Raw genomic sequence first — 26368 nt, forward strand, 5'->3', positions numbered from 1 at the left:
TCTTTTCTTTTTCCTTCTTGATCTTTGAACCTTGATTCATCCTTTAGTCCAAACTTACCAGTGATTCGGATTCATTAATCATTCATGACCTCCCCTAAGTATTTTTATTTTAGGAATTTACATACAAAGAAAGAGCAGAATGTGAGGTTTTTAAAACTATTGCGCGATGGAAAAACACCGATTGCTGTAATATTTAGACACTGCTTGGTAGAGTGTTAATGATTACATTCAAAAACCTTTGACTCACAAGCACATGGTGAGATTTTCAAGCATACTGTTGCTTACTGGCCTGAGGAATCTGGGGGTAACCCTACAATTAGTCATTGAGCTGTTCTGTGTGCTGAGACATAATGCTGATGTTGCTTTTAAGATGCAGCTGCAACTTTTGTGACTGTGATTATAAGCTGTGCGACTTTGATAAATGCCAATGCAGACTGCCATGAAGCAAAACAAGTTTCACCTGAGCAACATGCACCTCTTCACGAAAATTGAAAAACATCAGAGAAGCAAATTGCAACTTTGTAGTAAACATTTTATGCTTTTTATTTCTTTTGGTAATTTTTATTTTTATGTTGAACCTGATTAAACTTTCAAATAATAAGGTCAGGGTGTGCAAAATCTTGTCCCTGTGAACCAAAATCTCAGATGTCAGTTTTTTCAATAAACTTTTTAGTTCAGGGACGGTGCCAAGCAGTAGACAGCTGGCTTAATGGGAAGGGAAAGGGAGCTAAACCGAGAAGCTGAACTGAGCATAATAGGTTAACTACCTGGCCTAAGCCAAATGGCAGTTTTTTCTGGTGCAAGCTGCAATTCAAGTGCCATAGTGCACACTGTTTTCTCTATTGTAGACCATTAGGTCAGGTGCTGAGTAGGATAGTAGTGGCTTGTGGTAGAACTTATGGCAGTTGTTAGCTAGAGGGACATCACTCCACCTTGCTGTTGCCCATTTTAAATACAAAGTGCTGTTACTGGCCAGCAGATGCAGTTCCAAGTGTAGATGAATTGCTTACTTTTACTTGAATGTTTGCTTTCCCACTGGCAGCATACACACCAACCAGACTCTTACAGGCATAACGGTGAAAAATCCTCAGGAGCATTTTATCATACAAGACAATAAGGAGCTGATTTTCTCCTTACCAGCAGTGAATTTGGTTTTTTTTGGCTGACAGGTGACAACAGCAATAACAACAATTGTTTGCCCTGGTTGCAGCCTTCAGAGCAAATTATGCACCACAATCAGCAGACCCACGGTGCCACCAAAACATCCCAAGCCTGTCAGAGAGCTTAATCATCGCAGAACCTCATGTTTTAAAATTCAAATTTGCAGTCTTTTGCATTGCTAATGGAAGAACACCCCACACCCCACCCCCACCCCCAATCAAGCCGGGACGTCTTGGGAGAAAATGCTTCAAATGCAATTTGACAGGAGGCTAATGTCAGGGTGTACTGTACGGAAAAAGCCCACAACTTGTAGTTAGCAGAGAACAGGAAGCGAGAGTGGTGTGTGGCGCCTGAGTGGCGCGCTGTTGAGAACGCAGCAGTGGAGCCGTCGTGGACTTTGATCAACAACCTGCTCATTTACCGCAGCTTGTCTCTCAAGCAACGTCTCCAGGCAACTGAGGGCTGTCAGCGGAGGAGGTGGCGTCGTGCGGACAAAATGCACTCTGGAGGCCTCCTGTCAGCCAGAGGATTGGTGATGGAGGCACACTTGAGTTCCTCAGAGAAAGGGAGCGAGAGATGGAGAATGAAAGAGAGAGAAAAGATGCAGACCTTTTTCCTTTTCTATATAGAAACCTTATTACTGGCAGAACAAATTACAGGTAGTTATCCTCCGATCAAGAGATTCCATGCTTTCTCATTAAGCCGTACAGCATTCAAGTCATTTAGCGAAGGGAACAGTAGATGAATTTCACTTGGTTTTACCCCCATCTCCAGTAAAAGCTTCTCCTGGCGCTCTGGATACAGAGAAATGCTTATGTATTTAGACATTCGCCCAAATAGCCTTAAATGCTGTGTCTAGACAAAGAAAAGCAATTGCATTAACATGTAGCTGGCCATCCAGGCTATTTGTTTTTATGTTTATTTACCCAGAAACCTCTGCTGTGTGCTCTTATCCAGCAGCGCCCTTCACACTCACTTCGTTACGGACATTAAGACCTAGGATTGGTCCAGAACAACCGTAGTCTGGTGCCAGTCAGCAAAACTACCAGGGAAGCTGGCCGTTAAGAACCTTGCTCAAGGGCATCTTAACAGAAAAAAAACATGTCTAGTTTGTTTTCTACTTTGAGATTTTCCTCGCTCCTCCGGCCAAGACTTTGAATTTTTCCCCAGGGCAGATGCTCCACCAATTTTTCATTTACCATTTTCCTCCTGTTTATTCTGTGTGGTTTGATTTTTGAGCACCACAAACTGCAGGAGTCAGGATTTGAAGGAAGAAAAGTGCAGGAGAGTTTTTGCCAGTGTTTGAAATTTCAGCTATTTTTTTTTGCATTCACTCTCATGATTAACAGTATATAATCCAAATTTGTCATAATGAACAAGTGTGTTAATTAAAAGCAAAGGTCAAAGGAAAACAACTTGATTTTCATTCCGGGAATGATTTCATTAGAACAGGAACTCATTTCTCGAATAATGCCAGACTGATATGAGTGATGTGAAAAATCAATAGCTCCCTGAAAACATGATTAACTCCTGTTTGTTTTCAGTGTAATCGTTATGCTTGAACTGGTTTAATAAAGAGCTTCATGGCTTTGGGATTCAGCACCTAGAAGCAGTTCAGCCCCACATTATTAGCGCATCTATGTCCACTCGCAGCATCTAGGAAGCGAATTATTCTGTTCTGCATGCAGGTGTGATCCCATCAGTTGTGTTACTGTGAGAGTGTGAGGCGGGAGAGCGCAGGAGGTGCAAAAGCACAGACAGAGAGTGCGTCTGGTGTCTAGAAATTCTCTGTAATATAATGTGATTTTATTAGAATAACTGCGCTCCGACGTTCAGTATGTGGTCTGCTGATTAGGTGCTTCTGATTGATTCTGCGCACGTGAGCAGAAGCAGCTCAGTGATTAAGTGAGTGGTTAAGGGGCTAATAGCAATACAAAGCAGGTAAGAAAGAATGAGCTGGTAAAAGAATTAACAAGCGAGCGTAAGTAGTGATTCAAACCAGGAACTGTGCTGCCGGGCAGTGTTGCCTCAGGTAGCAAATCCACAGAGTGCGACTGGCTTTGAAGGCTTTTCAGATGACAAAACACAACACAGTGGTTTATAATGCTGCGAGGAGGGATTCTACAAATTATTACTGCTCTTTTTTTTGGCTTCTTTACCAATTCAATGCAGGATTCACTGAATAAATAAATCTGTCTGCAACCACAGACAGACAGACGATCTAAACCTACCACACTGTTTCTCAGGTTTTGGCCTCCAGCTGCACTACAGCAACACTTTTTCACCAAAAAACAGTGTTTGCAGAGTGGAAGCTTCTGGAAATGCAGGCGTAACATTTTAGTAAGAAAATTAATCGAGCCTTAGCAATAAACCCAGCATGCTCTGTGTCTATGTGGTAAAAAAGTTAAGACAATAATGAACCTTTTATTGTAATCATCCGTTATATAGTCAATATAGTTTATCACCCGAGATAGGTGCTGTTATTTACTTGCATTTGTGGATTTCTGTATGTCAGCAGCAGTCCTGGAACTGCTGTTTACCAAGTTATGTGAGCTGCAGTTTTATGTCTTTTGGCATGAACAGAAAGATGTTCATGAAAACAGCACAATGAGTCCCCTGTATTTAAACACAAAGAGAACAGAGGTTTATTCAGAGTCAGCAGAGTAACTGGGCTGTACGAATCCATCACGCTGCCATATGTTGTCTGTGATGTGCCGTATTGTTGTTTGTCAAATTAAAGAGGATAAAGGAGATTTACCAAGAACTGTTTAGGTGTTTAAGTGAGGACAGGTGGTCTTTTTAGTAGTTTCAGATGTGGCCAGTTATGTAGAACACAGTCCAAGAGTCCAAACAAGTAACTGAAAACAGGAATGCTGTTGCTGCAGGAATGGTGACAGAACCAGCAGGTTTTAAGTTGTTCAGCACCATACAAAGGCAGTTTATGTTGGGCTTTCCTTTGTTTCTGGAACTCTACTGGAGGAATGACACTAATTTTGCAAAAGTTATTCCCTCATTTGACATATTGATGTTAGTGGAGAGTGATATCTAACAAAGATATTCATCATCCCATTTATTGAGCACCTTGTGGCCTATGGATGAGGAAATTGTGATTGTAGAAGAGACCACCCTCATCAGGATAGAAATTTTTCATCATCATTGAATGAAGGTGATCACTCACAACAACTCTGTATCGATTTGCACTGACCCTGCAAACCCATCCATCCATTTACTTAAGTGCCTGTTAGTATGGCGAGGGGACTGGAGTCTATCCCAGCTCATTTTGCGCAAGCGATGGTACACCCTGCACATGTCTTCCACAAGCAGCCAATTCAGAATCACCAATTAAGCCGTCACGCGTGTCTTTGGACTGTGGAAGAAAGGTGGAGCAGCAACTACATGGACGATGCAGACGACACACCAACCCGGTCTGCTCGCTACAGGGGTCAAAAGTTCAGATTTTTCCTTTAATTTGTCAACCATCCACATGTAAACCAGTGAGAAGGCGAGAAAGTGAGTGAGTGAGTTAAACTGCAGTCATTAGGTGGAAGGAGCAAGAGCAAGTGTGAGATTATATGTGTGCGCACCATAAGTGAGTAAGCATGTAAGTCAAAGGGGAATGGAGTGAATACAGTAGGTTTGTGTGTGTGTGTGTGTGAGAGAGAGAGAGAGAGAGAGAGAGAGAGAGAGAGAGAGAGAGAGAGAAAAAAGAACGAGGGGGAGAGAGCGAGGCACCAGCAGGCCCAGTGACTTTCCCAGTGACTCATTAGGTAGGTAATTAAGGCACAAAGCTTTGGCCCCAGGGCCTCACCGAGCTGCACTCTGAGCTGAGACTGCTAATGACGGCGTCCTGGACGAGAAAGAGAGCGAGAGAAAGAGAGAGAGACATAAGATGGGGAGAGAAGCATGGATTAGTCCACACAGCAGGAGCCCTGGCTGCTCCTTACATCCTCACAGACAGAGAGGTGAAAAGGCAGAGGGGTCGATAGTGTTCACACCCTGCAGGGATGTAATGGACAGTAAATCCAACTTAACTCTGTCTCTTTTCATTTACACAATAATGTACAGTTTACTCTCCTTTGGAGGCCACACAATGAAATGTAACACGGATCTTTAAAGCTGAAAATGTATAAGATCTACATTTTTATGGATGGCTTTGTTAATTTCTTTATCATGTTTAGTGGTAATTACCAGATGTTGGTGTAAATCAAAGATGGTTCACACAGTGAACGTATCTGCTAAACATCTGGAAAGAACAAGTCTGAGACAGTGCTGGAATTATGGGGGAGTCGGGGAAGAGCACACCCCTCAAGAGAGAGCTGAGTTTTCCCTAAAAGCAACTGAATTTCAAGTTGGAGAGCTTTCAAGACAATCAATATGTTCAATAAATAAAGTATCAACAAAATATCAGGATCAGATTTTCATGCAATTTTAAATGTGTCTATGCCACTTTGTCCGTTTCAGTGCAGCTAATTTTTTTTAATGTCATTAATGAGCGTAACACAATCAGTCTGGACATCTGTGCAGTGTTTTTATGCATCGCAGCTCAGGAGCTGCTTCATGCACCGTTCTGTGTGTCTGTGCATAATAATGGTGTCAGATTGGCTCTGCTTAAAGACTAAAGTCTACTAAAGCACATCTCCTCAAACAGCTGACAAAAGTATCCCTTCTGTCTATCAGTGCACCCTGAGCCACTGTACTTTGATCAAGTTAAACTCAGCTTTATGTCAGTCACAGAAAAAGAAATTGAAAAAATAGAGTCAATAAAATATCTTTGTGGGGATTTTTTGTTTTGTTTTTAATTAAACTACAGTCTGAATTTCTCTGTGATTCATACAGGTTATTAATGATCCATGACTGATGACCTTTTTATTTTTATCTTACAAAGCAGTAAACTCTAATAAACTCCCAACTGTCTGCCTTGCCAGAGAAGTTTATAAAATATTGACTATGCCCACCGACTTCTTTGTTTTTCTTACTACACCAGAATTTTAAACCCTGTGTGGGTGCGATGGTGGTCAGATACTAACCAACGTAAGGCAATGTTTCTGCTTTCTAGTCACAGTGTGGAACTTTGATCGAGCTTAAATATTAAAAACTACCTAAAAAGATTATAGATTTATGATTACATCCTGTGATATTTTAATTTAAGTGACTTCTCCCAACTCTTTAGTGTTGGGAAACTGAAGGTAGGTCTTGCAAAGTCTATTACAATAACTGCTTAACCTGTTAACTGTGATTTAAGCTTGAAAGCTGAAAATCCAAGAAGCTTACCAAACATCAGCACAATCTTTATGTACTGTGTCACAAAATTCAAAAAGGTTTTCAGGCTCACCTTCCACCACCCTCATCTAGTGATAAAATAGTTTCCTAGTGTTTCTTTTAACTGTGTTTTTATTTTATTTGTAGTAGTTTCATCATATTCCTCTAAAATATGCATAGCTCGTGACTTTGTGGTTACTTACAATTTTCCCAATGTGTGCAGCACAGGCGGTAGAAAAGGGTGACAGATTAACCTGCAGTCGACCCATAATGACAGCCTTCGCTGCTTTCTTCACAGAAATAGTTTGGAGCTAGACTTTAAGGCTTTAAGTGTTTCCTGCAATTCACTTCAATTTTTTTATAGTGCCAGTTCACAACAACAACAGTAATCTGAAGGAGCTTTGTATCGTAAGGTAAAGACTCTACAGTGTTTGAGAGAGAGCCTCAATGATCGGATAATCCCCCGTGAGCAAACACAGTGACAGCAGGGAGGAAGAAATCCATTTTAACAGGAAGAGACCTCCAGCAGATCCAGCATTAGCGAGGAGCAGACATGTGCCCTGACTGAAAACGCCAAAGGAATGAAAAGACAGGAGTGAAGGTGACATGCATCAGAGGTTACCTAGAAGTCTGGTTTGAAAGGCTTCAGATGTTTCAGAGTCACCTTATCCAGCCATAAATATGAGTTTTAGCAAAAATGTCTAATCCTAAAAGTGGAGTTGGAGGTTATGCTGTTAATAGGCTACAAAAATTCAAATTTCTGCACAGTCTCACATAAAATGGGGCAGCTGGTCAACCTTATGGGATGGGCGTACCAATTACTGGTTTATTAACACTCAAAAGTGGCTCAACCACAGTAACAGACACACTGCAAGCAATGAAGTAAAGGCTGGAAAGAAAAAGAGGAGGCTAAATAAAATGATTTTAGCATTCAGTAGATGATTATTGTCTGAACAAAAGAAATTGATCCAGTACAATGACAAACAGGGATTATTGTTATTGGAGCTGTTCCTCGTTTCAGGCTTATAAGGGGCCATAGAAGTTCTGCGCTAGAGATTTAAGTTTGATAATTATGCCACACAGGCCTGTCCGCAGTGGGATTTCGTATTTTATATTCTCCTTGAGAATGCTTTAATTCCATAGGCTTTTTGGACTGTGCACAACTTGTGACTTACAATGAACAGCAAATATTGGTTTTGGCCATGCTAGCCAAGTTGAGGTCTTATCGCTCGCTGTTTTTTTCATTTCACTATCACACTGCTGGTACCTTCTCCTGCCTTGAACCACTATCTGGACATTAAGGACAAGAAATGAGAGGAAAATACAGAATATAGACTCTCAATTGTAGAGGCAGAGAAAGAGGTTAAGAGCAGAAGAGACCCTTCAAAGATTTTGCTCTTCTTAACGCAGTAGGGAATGGATGGCAGGGTTTTTTGTAGGAGGGGAAGCAGCAGAGAGCAGTGGTGGTAAAAGCGAGATAGAGAGAGCGAAGGAGAGTAGATGGTAGTGGGGTAGATTCCCTGGCGAGAGCAGAGGCAGAAAAATGGGCTAAATGTACAGAGGACGCAAGCAGAGAAAACTTCCCCCTCCTGTGGGAGAGGGATGAGAGAAAGCAGAGCAGGGGGAGAGCAGGGAAAAATAAAAGAGGCGGCGGACAGAGGAGTTGCTGGCATTTCCATTTTGAGCTCGTATGAAGGCTAATGACTCAAGGCGGACTGCTGAGGCTGAGAGAGGGTGCTGCAGGTGGTCCTCACAGGACTGGAGCGCTCCTGAGGAGACTAAGGCCATTTTAATTGGACACTGAATAACGATATGACTACTTCACAGAGAGAATAGCAGGGTGGTGCCTTCAGTTCCAAAAGGCCAATTACAGTATATTCATGTTGCTTAGCTTTTATTAAGACTTTATGAGAGAGCACAGACTTGTAAGAGCTTATAATTCTGCTTGGGAAACACATGTTGCAGCACTACATGGTGGTTTCTTTGGAACAGAAAATAACTAAATAACGCTCCTAAAAACAAAGTGTCTCCCTGCTGTGTTGTCGAATGTACACAAAGCCATATATGCATAGATAAAAAGAGCCACACAGTCACCTCTTGAGTTATAGCTGGGTAGCCAAAAACAAGGATTTCTGGAGATTTTTATTTTGCAGTTTGAGTTCAGAAAACAATTCAGAAAACAATTTGTTAAATGTCAGTCATATGTGAGATTGTTTTCTTGATTGAAAAACTATTAGTTATGCTTTAAAAAGGACAAAGTTTTAAATCAGCAATATATATACGTTTTGGGGGTTTTTTGGCCGGGGGGCGGGGCTGTCTCAGCTTCCACAGGGTGAGAGGCAGGGTGTACCCTGGACAGGTCGGCAGTCTGCTGTTGCAGGGCTAACAGAGCAACAGATGATCATTCACATTCATATCCACACCTATGGGCAATTTAGACTCACCAACTAACCTAAGCCATTAAATGCATTTCAGTGGACTGTGGGAGGAAGTCAGAGTACCCAGAGAAAACCCCCCCACACACAGGAGAACATGCAAACTACACACAGAAAGGTCCTGGCCAGATGCTGGATTCAAGCCCAGGCAACATTACTGCAGTACTCCAGGTGTCCCAAAGAGGACAACATAACAAAGGACTTTACTTTGGAAAAAACAAGCAAACTAATTTTTAATATTATTCACGTTTTATTATCCATCTAATCACCCGCTGAGAGTTTACGCCTCTAATTAGGCCTTGCTTTTTCAACGAATGATATAACAAGAGTCCTTCATTAATTTGTGCTGGAAATGTTGTCCTAACTTTCATTTAGACTTGCTAATGCAGACTCCTTAACTCTCATTCAGGAAAGAGGCAGAAACATGTGTAGAGGACACACAAACTTCCAAAAGTCCCAGTTGGCAAAATATAGTACGTTGTTTGTGGTGTGATTTTTACTTGTGCAAGACTAAGTTCACAGTTATCACTCTGTAGTTATTATAAAAGACTAATCTAATGCAAATTCAACTTTAGAGTAGACAGTAGTAACTGATGCACTGAAGGACTGTGATCCATGACCGAAGAAGAATGTAGGACAGGGGTGTAAAGCTGGGTGACCAGTAACCCCCTGAGATGCCTTATTATTGATGCCATTTTGGACAAATTTTATCGGTCTTTGTCTTTAGGTCTGAGAAAGTAGATCCCAATATTTTAATTGCAGCTGCGATAAAAATGAAGCTAAAACCAATTTTAAATTTCTGGGCTGAAAAACCCAAACAGTCAACTTCATTGTTGCTATGAAAATATTCATTACAGGTACATTACATGAAACAACACTGAGAATCACCAGGTGTCACCCTGTCTGTGTTAATGGGTACTAAGCAACGCTGATGTCGTACCAGGAATATATTCCCCCCGTCCCCAGTGGCACAGCGGCATTTTCAATGACTTCTTTTCATTGGAAAGAAAATAAAGACACTCTGTCCTCTGCAATTCTATCCACCAGTATGAACACATCAGCCACTAATTGAGCTGTTAGTATTAGCAGAAACAAACAATTCTCTAATCATGATGATATGAGTCAATATCACCGAATGAGAGATGTGACAGATAGGAGCAGCAGGATCAAAAATCAGTTGCAGTGGGTGGATAATATATGCTGGGTTATTTTCTCCCCCATGCAAATGTGGTTGAACCATTTCTCCCAGAGGCGGTGCGTGACGTGTGTGAGCGCACAGCCTCGGCACTCCAATCTTTCAGCTTATTAATTTCATATTTACTCATTTATTTTTAAATGTGGTGAGTGATGGAAATGCGGCAGGCTCCAGCTCAGAGGTGCTTACATGGCAGATGGGTTTATAAGGGGAAGTGAGCCAGTGTCAGAGGCAGGGATTCAATTCAAAGTTGACAGATTTATTTTTTCATTTTTTAACTTTTATTATTCCCAGGAAGTCACATTTATGTATGGAAAGTAGAATAAGGATACATGTGTTGTGCTGTGCTCGGGACTCAATACAGAAGAAACATTTATCCAGTCTAGGATTTAGTGCCCTGCTCAAGAGCATACTGACAAAATCTTGGAGGTAGAGGAAAGTGTTTCTAATTCTGCACAAGCAAACAAAGCCTTACCTACATGCATCCTGGATAAACCATGAACAGAACACAACAGAGTTTAAATATGCAGTCAACCATCCGAAACAACAGACGGTGCACAGGAGAGGTGGAGAGCTGAGTATATGCAGGGTGGAGTTGGTGGAGATGAGTGTCGGCGGTGACTTGTTTAAGGAGGATAGCAGCAAGCGTGAAATGCAAGGTTTACAAGATGGTAAGCAAGGAGCTGAAAAGTGTTCAAACCAAAGCGTTTCAGAGGCAGTCATATTTCTCAAAGATAGTATTGAACTGAAGCGACCTGTTTAATTTGGTTTGTGCAAAACTGCCAAAAACTTCAGTGGGCAACATCGTGAGTCAATTCCCGTAATTGGTTAAAATGACTTCATCTTTTAAAATAGCATGTTTACAATGTTGGTACCAAATCTGAGTTTAGTCCCCATAGCTAATTTTTCCTTCATGAGAGCTATATGGGGATGAATCATTTTCTTCTGATTTTTTTCCCCCCTAAAATTCATCCGTTTGGATATTGTTAAAGCCTAGAATTAGGAATGCGGCTGCTTTAACTGACGGAAGTGGGGGCAGAGGTAGCTCAGAAGATAAAGTGGTTGTGATCGGAAGGTCGGGGGCTTGAATCTACCGAACGGCTACTCTGAGGTACCTCTGAGCAAGGTATCGTGCCTACACGCTGCTCCCCGAGCGCTGCACTGGTGGCTGCCCACTGCTTCACTGGGTGAATGGGTTAAATACAGAGGAGTAATTTCCCTATGGGGACTAACACATACACACACACATTGGAAATGCTGACAGGCTGCTGTAGCTGATAGCTGCTTGCTAAATCTGATCTCTGCTAAGTCTGCGTCATCAAATTGGGCCATTTGTGCTGTTGGTACCTTTTGGTGGATTTCTGACAGAGTTATTTGATAGTACAACATGACTTCATGGCTTCCTGTGACGTCTAGACTGTCCAAAAAGTATGTGCTCTAGTTTTGGTCAGTGAAAGTCCCATATTTTACTTCCATAATGTGCTAGTTAGCACTATATCTTGATACATGCTCAAAACATGCACGTTCCTGAAAATAATACATCAAAATGAATGGAATCAACTCTCTGGGACTACTTAGCACTAATTAGCAAATGTACAGATCTGTAAGTTTCACCTATGCCGTTTAAGCAACCTGCTAACTGCTCATTAGCATCAGCTGAAATGTTAGCACTCTGTTGTCTCGTCTAAAAATGGTCATTTATGGGTCCAAAAATAATTGCACATATTGAACGCGATGCTAACGATAAAGTTTCAAAACATGTAGTCCAAAAACAAATGAGGGATGTCGCACTACAAATACACTTTACACACAGTCTATGATCATATTGGGTTGTAACAATGACTGTGTTTTCTACAGTCATTGTGTTGTAATCACAATGAGTAGAAAGTAGATTTCTTTTTAGGTTACTAATCCAATTGAAAGCTGTAAATGTTTAGATATGTGTTTAAGAAGATGCATATTCACTACATAAAGTCTGCTATGTAATGGCATGACTTTGTATATCTTACACAGACGGTAACATTGCTTTCTGGGACAATCAAATATGTGTGAGGTTGCCTTTAGGTGGTTTGTAATGTGAATACTGTGTTTTGTTGTTGGAGTCAAAACTATTACTACAAAAGGTAAAAATGGATAAATAAATAAATAAATAAATCTGTCTGTGTGTCCGGAGTTGTAAAAACCTGTCTTGCTATGCCACATGCTTTCAGACGCATGCCTCTGTCTCTAATCCTGGATTGCATTTTCCAACAAGCCGTCCAACCACATCATTATATTGGCTATTTGTGCTTATCATGGGCTTTTCTAAAATTACATAAGAGTGTTTCCACCGCAATAGTAAAAGGTCTGCCTGAGGTGGTAGGTGAGGTGAGGTAGTTATGGCACAAACACTGGGGTTTGACTCATATGTTGAACTATTTTTAATGTTTATTGGATGGCAATTTTTTCACTCTCTGTTTGGTTAAGGTTGGACACTGAAAGGAGCTGATTAGGAAAATATGATGGTTTTACAATGTTAAATACATGTTGGAAAGTTCACTTTTAAGGCACCACTATATTTGATCCAATCTCAGGGTGATAACACCAGCACATAAACAACTGTGGTTGATGATGTCGAGCAGGTCATCTAGTAAATCAGAAGGTTGGTGTTTTGATTCCACCAGCTCTTCCAGTCAGCATGTCAAAGGGGTGATGATATTGAAACCCAAATTGCCACTGATGCCAGCATTTTGAAGGGCGAGCAACACTAGAAAAATGCTATAAAACACCAGTCCCAGTAGGTCATCTGGGTCATATTCAGGGAAAGGACACATTAATCTTTTCTTGTCGTAGCCTCTTGCACTGATATGAGCAAATATTTAGTCTGAATGCACAATGAATGTTGCTGAGAAAAATTGGAAGGCATTACCATCCAATCGCCCAAACTACCTTAAGTAGATGCTAAGGAGGTGTATGATGCATACTTAAAAGGTAATTGAATGCATCTCAGTAAGTGGGATGCAGAGGTTGCTACTTCCAGGTTATTGACACTGTGATAATAGCATTTAAATAATCAAATTGAAATTTGCATATGTATTAACTTTTAAAAGATGCGACAGAGAGCGGCTCCAGCATTCCTGCATCCCCGTCCGTGAGGTGTTGCATGTTGTGATGATCTTGGCAAACGCTGAACATCACGGTTCGTGTTGCTTAGATCTCCTTCGGAGCCCTTTCCCGTTCGTCATCCAGGCTGTCATTTTTTGTGTGACTGGCAAACAGCTTCAGTCACATCTCTAACACATGGGCTGAACTCTTTTATGGGTCTGTGGATTGGCAGGACAGGAAAACACAGACAGATGCGATCAGATTTGTTGGTGTAAATATAAGTCTTTTAAGCCATATCTGGATCTTTTCCAGACATGGAACATGTGAAATGGGGGCTTCTGCCAGTTCCAAGTGATGAGTCAGTTAAATATGTGTGGCCAAGTGTGGAAGGTCAGCATCACAGGAACACTGTAAGTGGAACGGGTGTTTATTATTTACTCTGTTCCTCAGCTGAACTCTCTCATTTACGCATATTCAAACTGTTTACATCTTCACTATGAACTCTGCTGAACTCACTCACACACACACACACACACACACACACACACACACACACACACGCAGTCTATCACAGTTAGTTCCAATTGTTTCTTCCTTATTACTTGTGTTAATTGCATTTTCTTTATAACTGATATTCTGTTTCATCTGTGAGTTTGTCATTCTGAGGCTTCAGTCCATTCCTACGCCTTACTCATTACATGCTATTGCTCGCTCAGGACCTCTTTCTCGATTTAATTTGAATGCCTATAGAATAATTTTTTTGATATGTATAGTGCACTATGAGAATAAATGACAAGCAATATGCAATAAGTTTTAAGAGGTCAGCGAAATGGTGGCAATATAATCACATGCCGCCCGACCAGAGGGCAGATGTTTGAGTTCTGTCTGGGAGAGCTATTTTTACATGTTCAATTAACTTTGGCTTTTGACATATCTTCTTCCCTCACTCTTTTCTTGGCTTCAGGCTACAAAACTATTTGATTAGGTTCAGCAAAATATATTGTTTGTGATTAAAATATACCCATTCATAATGTCTGTGCAGTTCAGATTTCTCCCATTGCTGCAAACTTCTCTGAAATGTTCCTTCAGCAGTGAAGTGTCCCTTGACAGCAACTACACCAGCAGCATACATTTGCCTGCAGTCTCATCCTGTCTATCACAGACATTTAGGGACCTCATGAAGTATATCAGACGACAAGGCAAAATTTAACTAAAGGGAGACCCTGTGCATTACTCTCACACTTAAGGGTCCTCATCATGATGTGGGGAACAGAGAGTGTGAACAGTTTAACGTTTAAAAGTTTAACATTTTTACATCATTTTGCACTGTAATGAGTAAATGGCCAAATCCATTGAACTTGAGACGCAGCAGCAGAAAAGAAATTCTATAAGCTTCATTAAGTAGCTTTTGTAAAGGTTTATGCTATAATCTAGCAGTTATTAAAATAATTATCCACCAACTACATATAAAATATGGATCAAGGCGACATTACCCACCGGTTTTCTGGACTTTACATATTGAAGCCTCAAATATAGCTCAAAGTGACGATATTTAGATGAGAGGATATAGTGCTACGTTAACGCTTGTAAGCAGTAATCACAATATAAATAAAATACAAAAATGTAATACAACAAAATTTCAGCACACACCTCACATTAGGTCATAATATTTGCCAGATGATTCCATCAAAATGCTCCAAAAAAGCACCAGTCCAGTGGAATAAATAACATAAATAAATACGAAATAGAAAAAAAAAATTTCAACACTTCACCTTTTTGAATTAAAATTTTGCTTCAAACATGTTTATTTCGGCTGTAAAGTGAAACATTTTAACATGGGAGTCTATGGGGATTGAGTTACTTTTGTTGCCACCCCAAGTGGCCACTGCAGGAACTGCAGTTTGTGACACTTGTGTATGGACTTCATGTACCAGCCCTGGAGGCTGCATCATGGATATGTTGGAAAACTTCCAACATCGTAAACTTTTAACTTCAGTCAGAATGTTTAATAAGTAAGAAATACACCATGACTCGATTAATTTTATGGGCCTTTTCCACAGTTTTTAATTTTAAATGGCTTCAGTTTTTCCCTCATCTGCCTGTAATGCTCAGAGGATCACTGCAAAACTCTGATATTAATAAGTAGTCATACTCATGCAGCACTAAGTTATGCTTAACCATGATCTGTCACGCACAGCAAATGGTGAGTAAATGATTTTGCATCTTCCTGTTATCCAGAGGACACAGCCATCATTCCCCATCCATACATCCATACATACATTCACGCCTTTCCTTTGTCTCCTTCTCTGTGTTTAATGGCAGTCTCTATCTGACAGCTTTGTGCTTACACAATTTTCCAGAAAACCAATTTGTTGGTTGTCAGCCAGAAGCTCTTTTTTTTCTCATTATTTGTCACAAAGCGATTTGTTCCTGTTAGTTTAGGGCTCTTCTCTGTTGATATGTGCAAGAATTTTCTTCCAGGGTAAACAAAAAGATGGAGTGAAGTAATTGGCTGCCAGTTTGCATGTAAGGTTTACCAGATTCGTTGTCTGATCGACCACAGACTCCTTCAAAAAGGCCGGAATATTTGCAGTACAAAAACAACACCGACACTTGCATAGAGGAGTTATAAGGTGGCTAATTTACTCTCATCTACGCAAACAAAGCGATTCTCCTTGGCTAACATGATTTTAGGGCAGAGTAAACATCCTTACAACAGCAAGAGATTCAGAGAAACTCAGCACTGGGCATCATATTGCTTTGGGGACAGCATGATAAATAAAATTTGGTCTGATAAATAAATGTAGAGTCTCTGTATTTAAAGGCCTCTGGTTGAGATTATTAGCAGCTCACACAGTGATTAAGGCCAACTTAAGAAGTTGCCAGTGGCAGTGTTCACACTGCCTAATTGAAACCATTCCTTATTTACTCTTCTCAAATAAGGGGATCAGCAAGCAAAGTTGGTTTCATTTTCCACATATCTAGCACCTCATGAACCATGTGCACACACAGTAGCATCCCTCCGGGGAAAGGACAGGGTGTTCGTGTTGCACCAAAATGAAAAGGGAAGGAATGAAAAAGCAAAATCACAGATCACAGAAGGATTAATTCCATTTCTGAAGGCAGTCAGCAGTGGAGGAAAGCAGCGAGAGAGGAGGAGGGGAAAATACGTTTCGCCCATTTGCAATGGCGGCCTATTTCTTTGTGTTAATTCCTCCACGCCTTTTAACTTCTAAAGCTCCTGCATTGTGGCACAGTAGGACAGAGCGTGATTGAGAAATTTGGAGGAGTATTTTTAGCCGAAGCATTCTTTTTCCCTGGAGGAACAGCATGTGATTTTTTTCTCCCTTTCCTCGTCTTTTTCTTCATCATCATCTTCTTCTTCTACTTTAGCCGTTCCACAATGAATCTCTGGATTTGTACCCAGAAGGAAGAGTTGCGGTTTGGACTGAATCAGCTCTGTATCTACATCACAGGAGCTGCTGTCTGATTGGCACGAGCACGGTTGTTCCACAAATCCCTTGTGCCTCTGTTGCAAACCTGATGATATAGCGTAGCCAGCTTAAAGCACAACACATCATTGTTGTTATAGCATGCAGTGTCACATGCGTGAGCTTTAGATGACTTTGTCTGCAAAGTGCAAAGAGAGGGCAGCAATGGATCGCATGTAATTGGGATTACATTATAAAATTATTAAGAAAATACAATCATCCCAGAATACATTTGAGCACATAATTAGATTATAGCTACACAAATAAGATTGCATAAGGATTTCATACTGTAAGCTCACAAAAAGCACATCCTGAAATATTGCATATATGTACCACAGTGCTGGTGTTATAAAAGTGTTTTGGGTTGGTGAAATAAATGCTGAATAAGCAGGCATTGCATTGTGTTGGTATTGAAAATGTTTTTTTGTTTTTTAATATCCAAAAGTACAAAAAAATACAGAAATCACATTAAACGTTTGAAGGGGTGATGTAATCCAGCAGCACCAGCTCTAATTGCTTTTGTTATTGTGATAACAAAATATATTTTTTATTCACACACATGCAGGAGGTATGTCATAATTCACTGCTTCACAAGCATTCACACAATAACAACACTGACTGTGTATGACAGTGTGAATGTCACGAGTTTAAATGCGCGGTGACTGACTGACTGACCCTAATCTGGCTCCTTGTGTCCTTGTGTTGAACTGTGAGAATAAATAAGAAAAAAAAATCCCTGCATCTTGAGCACAAGGAATTCAATACACAGAGAGAGGCTGGAGTATTGAATAGACTATTAGTGTTTGTGGATATTTTTAGCCTTTGCTCCTTTGATGTTCAGGAACATCAGAGCAGTTTCTACACATGAACTTTGGACAACAACGAGATAATCAGGTCAGGATATTTTCAATTGTTGTCGAGTCTTTCATGCAGCACGGAGCAGGAAGTCGTTCACTCAGAGGATATTCTCTGTGTAGTTTAGAGCGTGCTGGAGGCAGGACGTGACGGTCACACTGCAAGTAGGGAGCTGGCAGATTAAAGACTGGCTATGTCAGACTCAACTGTGATGGGCATGTTCTCACATGCACGTTTGTCTAGTGATGTCTTAAAAAGCTCAGAGCCGCATGATTACAAAAAAATAGAATGTGCATTGTATAGTTTGGGGTTTTCTGATGTTTTCAGTGAAAGTGACAGCCAGTCTCGCCCCCAGCGTTCCTGTAGCATGGACCAGATAACTTTAAAATGACAAAAAATAATAATAAAATTAAAAACAAAGTGTTAGCAAAAGGCTAATGAATAGGCAAGTTTAATCATTTGCTGATTTAGTAGTAATAATGCTAACTCCATATGGCTTTTGAACCCTGATTTATCACTCTTCTCTACACCTTCTTTGCCTCCTCTGATAACTCTTCTTGTTGTTAAAGTTTCCACAGTTACTCTACCATCTGCCACTTCAGCTACATGGGCAAGTTACCTATAGCTACTGGGGAAAACAAAAGCGCTATCCTTTTCCTGTTTTGGTAGTGCAGTCAAGCCTTAATTTTCCTGAGAGATTTCGCACACGGTGGCAGACAGAACCGCATAATGAAAGCAAGGCTTGCAGGGAGCCAGTTTAAATGCTGATTATGCCATTATTTCATAGCCACTACACTGTGCAATCAAACTTTACTTGATAAGTTAAGCAAAAAAGCACGCTGATTACCTCTCTAAAGATGATTCATTCTTTTCATGAACTGTACTGGGATCATTTGAAAGGCTTGTTAGCATTGCTGACTCTACCTGAGACCAAACACAAAAAAACAGCACTGCTGGCATCGTCAGTCAGGTGAACCCACACTCGCCCTCGCTCTGACCTCCCATTGAACTTTAGCAGACTGACTTTTCCCATGGATCTGAACCTTTCGTTCTGTGTAGTTTCATTGACTCTAATTAGCCAAAGTGACATTTCCCATGTCTTGTGACAGCTTGTAAAGACAACCAGACCTCCTCATCCTCCTTTTTTCGTCTCTTCCCTCCGCGGTCTCTCGTTCTGCACCCAGCTCTTTATCTTGGCTCGCTCCCACTCACCCCAGCTGTGTAGCCTGCAGTAAATGTTGCCCCATACAGCGTACTGCTGTGATCCGAGCCATCATCCATCCAGGCCCAGGCCCCATCTTTACATCTTTATGACTTTCTTGTTATGTGGTCACTGCTGCTGTGACTCTCCATCATTCCTCTTCTTCATCCAGATATTAAGCTCTATTTTCTAATGCAATTACTTTCATTCCTGAACTAAACCACTCTCTCTTCCCACACTCATTACCATACATCCAAATTGGCAATGTTGTCTGACAGAAGCTGTGTGTGGCTTGTTGTATTACAGCTGGTTGCTCCCTGAGTGAAACCATTGACAGCTGCTGTCTGCTGCAGGTTTTTGTCCCTCGAGTGTATGTCTGGGGTCCTTGCTGGAAGAAAAATAATGCTGAGAAGGAGCTTTTAGCAGCAGCACTGGCCTTAACTTTCTTTTTTTAGAAGCTCAGTGATTGCTGCTCATTAATGTCGGGGCTCCATCCTCTCTTCTTGGACAGTTAAGTTGAGCTGAGAGCAACTCCGAGTGTCAGAACATAGAGGGCTGCTGTGATACAGAGCCATAGCAATCAGCTCTGACTGGATTTTGTTTAACTCACAGATTGTGGAGCTGGAGCAAAAAGCTAACTGCCAAGAAAATGGAAATGACTCTTAAATCAGTATCTGAAGACAATATCTGTTATGCTTTCTGGTATAATTGTCAACAGATTTGTAATTGTAGGCAGGTCTATCTGGACTAGAAACTTTGTACAGTGACGAAGAGCTCAAGTGAGAGAAAAAAGGGTGAATCAAAAGGAGCTAACAGCCGTGACAAAGGATGGTAATTTCTGTCATTAGGTTGTGTGACAGAAATGGTTCAAACTCCAAGAACTGCAGTGAGAAATATTTCTCAGTACCTCCATTAGTATATTTTTTAACCCCTTAAAGCCTCAACTGTAAAATAATTGCCATAAAAATGCAAAAAATGGAAAGTTTATTGCAGCGTCTGACAAATTTCTTTAAGAAATTAATTACATTTTAATTACTATGTTTGACTTTCAATTTGTTACAGATTTTTTAATTGTTCAAAAGTGTATTGTGAAATTTATTTAGATTTTTCAAGAGAAAAAATTAGAGGAAGTAGAAGTCCCAAAACCTCAAAAAACTGTATGGATTAAATATGATAGCCCAGGCGTTAAGGGGTAAACGCCCTTGTGACCTTAGACATTTCTTTGTTCTCTACACACTGAGCTGCATGAAGGCTAGAATAAGTGTTACAAGTGTGCATGTCATAGTTGATGAAGAAAATGGACCTAAATGAATGCACAGGCAGAATGGGTGAGGTTAAAACATGCTGCTATACTTTGTATGCCGGGATCCAGAAAAATAAACAGGTGTGCAACAGTGAGTCAGCGATGGGTGAGTGTGATGAAAGAAAGAGCAAGAGCAGGTGATTCATAATGGAGGAAAGTCTGAGGACATTGAGTAGAAAGGTAGAGAAGAGCCAAATATGGAAAGGTTGAAAAAGGCTAAGAGACTAAATGGGGGGAAAGGAAAGCATCTGTCACTGTGACAGTCAGTGTCAAAAAGTTGCTATTGCAAGTCTTTCTGTTAATGGCTTAAAATTAATCATTGCCTCAAAAATGTACATATACCTTGTGTTACGATCAGTCGATGAGGGAAATCTGATTTTGTGTAATTTCAAATTGCATTCTGTGTAAATTCCTGTGTGAAAATGTGCACTAAAAGGATTTGTGAACAAATAAGTAAATTTAATTTACTTCATACTAGAGGAAATTTAGTTCATCTTTGTCGTTTTTGCCAGGAGAAAAACCCACTCTTGCAACAGCAGTGATTGCTTTGGAGAGTCTGTAATTTGTTCAGAGTAAACAGAAGAATGGCTGAATTATGAACATAGGCAGTGGTGGCTGACAGGAAAACACAGAAAACTTAAATGAACACAAATACAAATACTCCTGATTGCTTTGTTTGACAAACAAATGACACTTAACCTTCATGAGAACTTTTCTGCAGCTATCACTAAGCTGTAAGCTCTCACATTAAACCTGTTCCACATGCAAACATCTTTCTCTAACACACTTCTTCCCCACTTCTTTTCTCAGGTGGGACCTCCACTCTGCGCCTCTCATCAGTGCGAGAGCTGCCAGGTCAGCTGCAGGAGCTTTACCAGCAGGGTTTCATTCTGGCTGCTGTTCATCCATTCATCCATCCCTGTGGTCCAGAGTCTAACAGCCCACAGTACCAGCTCTACAGGGCCATACTGGTCCAATTAAATGACGGGTAAGAGAGTCATTTAAATGTGTAACTGGCTGAGCTAAGACTATTGTTACATAGGAGAGAGTTCAAATATTAATTCCTACTCAACCAACATACAGTTTTCTTCATGTCCCGAAAAGATGGCACACTGTCAGTAAAGTGTTTGTGTTAAAATTGCAAATACAGATATTTGAAAGAGGATGTAAAAAAGTAAACATATTTCAATATTTTAATGTTTACTACTTTAAAGTTTTCTGAAGTAAAACAAAATACTGAAAAAAAGGTTTTGGGGGGCGTTTTTTGGACAAGAATCGGCCTCACCATTAAACTGAGGGCTCTTATTAAAAGTATTTTACCAAACAAAGACTGGGGTCTGGCCCCGAGGCAATCATCTTTCATGGGCCTTAGACATCTTAGCCACACTTGTGGGAATAAGACCTTGGTTTGCACAAAATGATGAAGCCATTATAGTCACTTAAGAAAGCCTGTTAAGATTACTAATGTACCTTAATTGGTGTCATTATGCAGAAAAACACTTAGTGGGAATCAGGTTTTGATTCATCTTCTGCAAAAATGGTAGCTTGGCTTGTTGGTGGCAGACATCAGGGTCTACATAATGGTTATGTTTACGGCTATTGTGTTATAGTTCAGAAATTACTTCTTTTTTTGGAATGCATAATAGTAAAAAGATTTTCATCATTGTAATCTGAAAACACACTGTGGAGGCTCATATTCATTGTACAACCTTCCAGTGTTGCTATATTGACAGCACAGCATCACAACATCTGTTTGCGGCTCTGCAAGCTGTCACATGGGATTTTTCAGCACTCAAGCCAAAACTGGCTGCATGGCCCAAAGTCACCACTGCCCCCTACATCTGCCCTCCAGCCCCGTGCCTGAGCCCCGCCTTTTTTTTCCTGATAACTGTGGGTGTGGGCGCACATTTCAGTTGAGGCAGGACGCCAGGGAGCTGGTCCAATGGTGGTTGAAGGACATAAAGGAGCAGTGAATGACAGCACGGGGTGATGGTTACTTTCGGACCGGTCCGATTTCTTCTTAATATCGCTTGTCCTGTAAATAGAAGAACACTGAGTTTTGACTGGATTTGATGGCCCCAAGGGTCATGAAATGTGATCAGTTTATTCAGGACCACAAACTGTGAAGTCAGTTAAAATAAAAACATGACAATCCAAAAGACAAAATCTATGAAGAGAATGTTTTTTTCCTTTTTCTGGCAGCAGTGACATGCAGACAGGTTGAAGCCCCAGTGGCTGCTGTGTCTGGCTCTGAAGCCCAGCTAAGAATTCAGGCCTGTTTACCAAAAACTGTCCACTGGCTGCAGGGCATGAACGTGTGTGAGTGTGTACGGGTTGACAGACAGCACTTGATCCTTTCGCCTGTTTTTTGGATTGTTTGTTGAGCCCCATTGACTTGCTGTCTTTACATTTGCGTCTCTACTAAAGTGTCTTGATATAAATGTATGTGCGTGACACTCGGGATAAAGATGACTCTCTGATCTACCTGAGCTGCATCAAATTCAGAAAAATCTAATTCCTCACAGCTTAAAGGAACATTACATCCAAAATCAAATTATGCACTTTACGTCCTGCAGTACTATTTATCTTGATTATTTGGATATGAGTTATCCAGGTTGTAGAAGTCTCTGCCTTTCCCAGGAATGCAATAGAGCTGCGCACATCTTGCAAGTACTGGGTTGGACCCCCTTTTGCCTTCAGGCCTACCTTATTTCTTTGTGGCATAGATTCAATAAGGTGCTGGAAGGATTCCTCTGACATTTTGGTCCAAATTCACATGATAGCAACACACGGCTGCTGTATATCTGTTGGCTGCATCCATCAGCGTAACTTTGTGCTGAACATTGAGGGGGGGAGGGGTCAAGATCGCAGTCATAACCCCCCTGGAAATTACACCCTGGCTGCACCTCCAGGATGCAAATCTACTGGTCCATCACACCTCAAAGGTCCTACTGCATTGACATCTGGTGACTGTGGAGGTCAAGTGAGTACAGTCAACCCATCATCAAGAAACCAATTTAATATGATCTGAGCCTTGTCTCCATTTTACCTCGTGTTGAAAGTGTGGACTTTAAACTACAGTATTACCAGTTTTTATTCCTAACAGTGCAGGTTTTATTGACAATGTGTTGCGTAACACACAAAAATAGATTGCAGCCAACAAAATAACCATGTTTGCCATGTTTACACCTTACTGTGAATAACACAGAAATTGGTGGATTCCAGATGGTGGATTCAAACACAGGACCTTCTTCCTGTGAGGCAACAATGCTAACCACTGTGCAAATCAATCTGAGAAACTGAAGAAGTAGTTGCTAAAAAAGCTATCATGTTCAGATCATTTATTATTTCCTGTTTGTTTTAAAGCAGTTACACTCTAAATCCCTCATAAATACTTCAGCTCATCCCTGCATGATGGTGCCACTAAAGAGCTCCATTGTGTCTCCTGTGGCTGCTTGTGAGTCACAGTTGTCATGCAGACCTGGATCTCACACAGATGGAGCAGAAAAGACAGTTGGAGGCATTTGAGATATAATCTAGTTGTCACATTGTTTTTAATTCCTGTGTCACACGAAACAATGTAAATATATAAAAAGCACCAAAGTTCAGAGAAAAAAATTAGCTAAATTTGGAGTGAGCTGTTCCTTTAAACCACATTCCTAAAGACTGACAAACTGTTCCTGCAGATCTTTACTTGATGAGCAAAAATGCAACACCACAGTCACTAATCTACAGTGACATTTCAGTCATTTAGCAACTCTTTCACCCACAGCGACAATGCAATAACTGCAGAAAACCAATACCCAATATTACAAGCAACCAAGAATAAGGAGTGTAATAATAAGAGCTGCTGTGCCCCAACAGTTGTTCCACAACCACAGAGTGATCATATAAGAAAAACTATAAAACTAAAGGGAGGCTTACTCTGACAGGAATACTGATGTTCAAAGAAATAAATATTTGAAAACAGAAACAGGCATGCAACCAGGAAGGTGACAAAGTTTCAATAAAACAACATGAAATGAAACTTTGTTTATCCTTATGGAAAATAAAACAGAAAGAAAATAAACAAGCAAACTAAGCATTGCACAAAACAGAACAAAAGATAAATAATGCAGCTCAAAAAAAGTCACAAATGAGAAGTAAACAAATTAGTTTGTGCAATTGTATGCTGATGATTATTTAAATTCATCGGAGGAGGGAGACAGTCTTAAGATACCTCTTTCTTTTTCCTCACCCCTGCTAGTGTTTGCTGCAGATATCAGGCTTGTTTTTCTCCCTTCAGCGAAAAACAAAACAAAAAAGAAAAACCCTCCACTGATTTTTCTTGTTGTACAGTATGAGAAACAGCCTCCACAGTGTGGGATAATTCATCACAGCAAGCATGACAACTTAATTTGGGTTTGTCAGACTTTCTGTTTTATCTTTATTTACAGTAATTTTGGCAGAGTTGAGCAGTGCACGTCGTTACGATATGCCCTGCTTACTGTCACTCACCTGACAGCCGCTGGGAGACAGTGACGTCTCTGCCAGAAAAAGGGAAAAACATTTTTAAAAGACTTAGTTGCTATACGGTCATCTGAGGCATGCTTGCTCTGGAAATAATGAATGGAGAGGAGAGTTCGAGAGAGCGTTTACAGTAGGATGCTCGTCAGAGCCTGTCAAACAAACTCGTTTCTATAACGATTACCAAAACAATGACATATTTTCTGATGTGTCACATCTGTGTTAAAGGTGCAGGTGAGAGAGTGAATGAATGAAATGCTTTAATTATTTAACTCAAGTTCTAACTGAGGTGACACCTAAGAGAATGGATAATTGGAGATTTCAACATGGAAATCTACAGGAATTGATTTTATTGACTAATTTACTGATTTTATTTTTGGAATGGATCCCAAGTGGCTGCTTCAGGAACTGCAGATTTTGGCACCTCCATTTGGCGTCATTTTTCTGAATCATTGTTTAGCACTTGTTAAAACCACAGTGATAACCATATATATTAGGCTTATACTGAAGTGCATTGCATATGACATTTGTATCTCATAATAAAGATCCTTCCTATCAAAAGGATTGCAAAATAGAACTGAGTTATTCATTTTAAACCTGATGATTAGAGATGCTTTATTTTCTGTTTATGCAGAAAATAAAGCTGACTTTTACTCTGCTAACACCAAATGCATGGATTATATTACAATTACACATTAAAGAAAATTAATGAAATGCCCCTATATGATGCTGTGAAACCTTCACAAGCCAAAAAAAATCACAAGTTGAATCTTATTGAAATAAAGGTCAACACGGTAGCATCTGCAGATTTGTCAAAAATCATATTTATTCAAATTAGTTTCAGTCCTTTTCCCCCCTGGACACCCATGCCCCACCTGCAGGGGTTTGGTGTAGTTAGAATGCATGGCACCTTATCTTCCCTCCCTTCTGTGTCCATCAGTAATCACCTCCGATGCTGTTGTATAGAACACTTCAGGCTCACTTTTGGCATGCACAGATATTTGTGCACATGGTCTCTGCTCCCCTTTGCTCTGGAAAACTGGACAGCAAAAATATTGACTCATTGAGTGAAAGGGCAGCAGCTGAATAGACTGCATTTCTTGTATTTTTTTTTCTTAAAGACATGCTTGCCTTGCTCCTGTGAAAAGGGACACCATAAGGGGGAAGAGGAATGAAAGAGAATCACAGCTGGATAGAAAGAAAAAGACAGAAGGAGGCTGAATGCTGTTTAAAAAAAAAGGAGAGACAGAGATTGAGTGAAAAGGGCAGGGAAGTTTACCATCCTTTGATGGCCTCAACCGAATGCAAGGCCCAGGCTTTATCTGCAGTGTCTGTCACCGTGGAGACAGCTGCTCACATCAGCACCAGCCCAAGGGAATCCAAAACTTCACCAGGGGATCAGGGAAGAGAAATCAGCAAAACCAGAAAGGAGAACATCTCCTCTGCTGTTCGCTTTCCCTGTCAGGCCCAGGGATCAAAAGAAGAAGAAGAAGGTGGGGAGGGGTGCAGGGGTTGGGGGGATGTGGAGGGTTACAATGAAAACATGTCAGCAGGCAGCCATTCATCCATCGCTCCAAAATGAACAGCTTTTTGTGACTATACAGAAAACAAAGTGAAAGTCAAAATAGAGGAGCTGACTGGTGTACAGCAGCTATATTTATATTTGACATGCACAGTATGTCTGCAGACACAATCCCAGTTAAGTCTCTACAGTATTAACCTCAGTGTGAAAGGCTCAGTCAACAAGGCAATTCAAATGGACGGGGTGATGCTGTGGGAATTTAACAGAGAGCTTGTGTACATTCACCGTTATGTCATCTACACATGTTCAGATGCAGTCACCTGACTGACATCTTGTTGGGGGGGGTAAAACTTTAA

The 26368-nt window shown here is 40.6% G+C and overlaps 1 protein-coding gene across 1 annotated transcript in view; it reads left to right on the plus strand.

Annotated features, from left to right (window-relative positions):
• rftn1b (raftlin, lipid raft linker 1b) overlaps positions 1–26368 on the plus strand; it is a 125050-nt gene that overhangs the window by 35717 nt on the left and 62965 nt on the right. The window contains exon 4 of the mRNA XM_004568534.6: positions 20795–20972. Coding sequence (XP_004568591.3) covers positions 20795–20972 — 178 coding nt within the window. The remainder of the gene's footprint in view (positions 1–20794; positions 20973–26368) is intronic.

The sequence above is a fragment of the Maylandia zebra genome, linkage group LG11 (genome assembly GCF_041146795.1).
Source record: "Maylandia zebra isolate NMK-2024a linkage group LG11, Mzebra_GT3a, whole genome shotgun sequence".
Classification (NCBI taxonomy): Eukaryota; Metazoa; Chordata; class Actinopteri; order Cichliformes; family Cichlidae; genus Maylandia; species Maylandia zebra.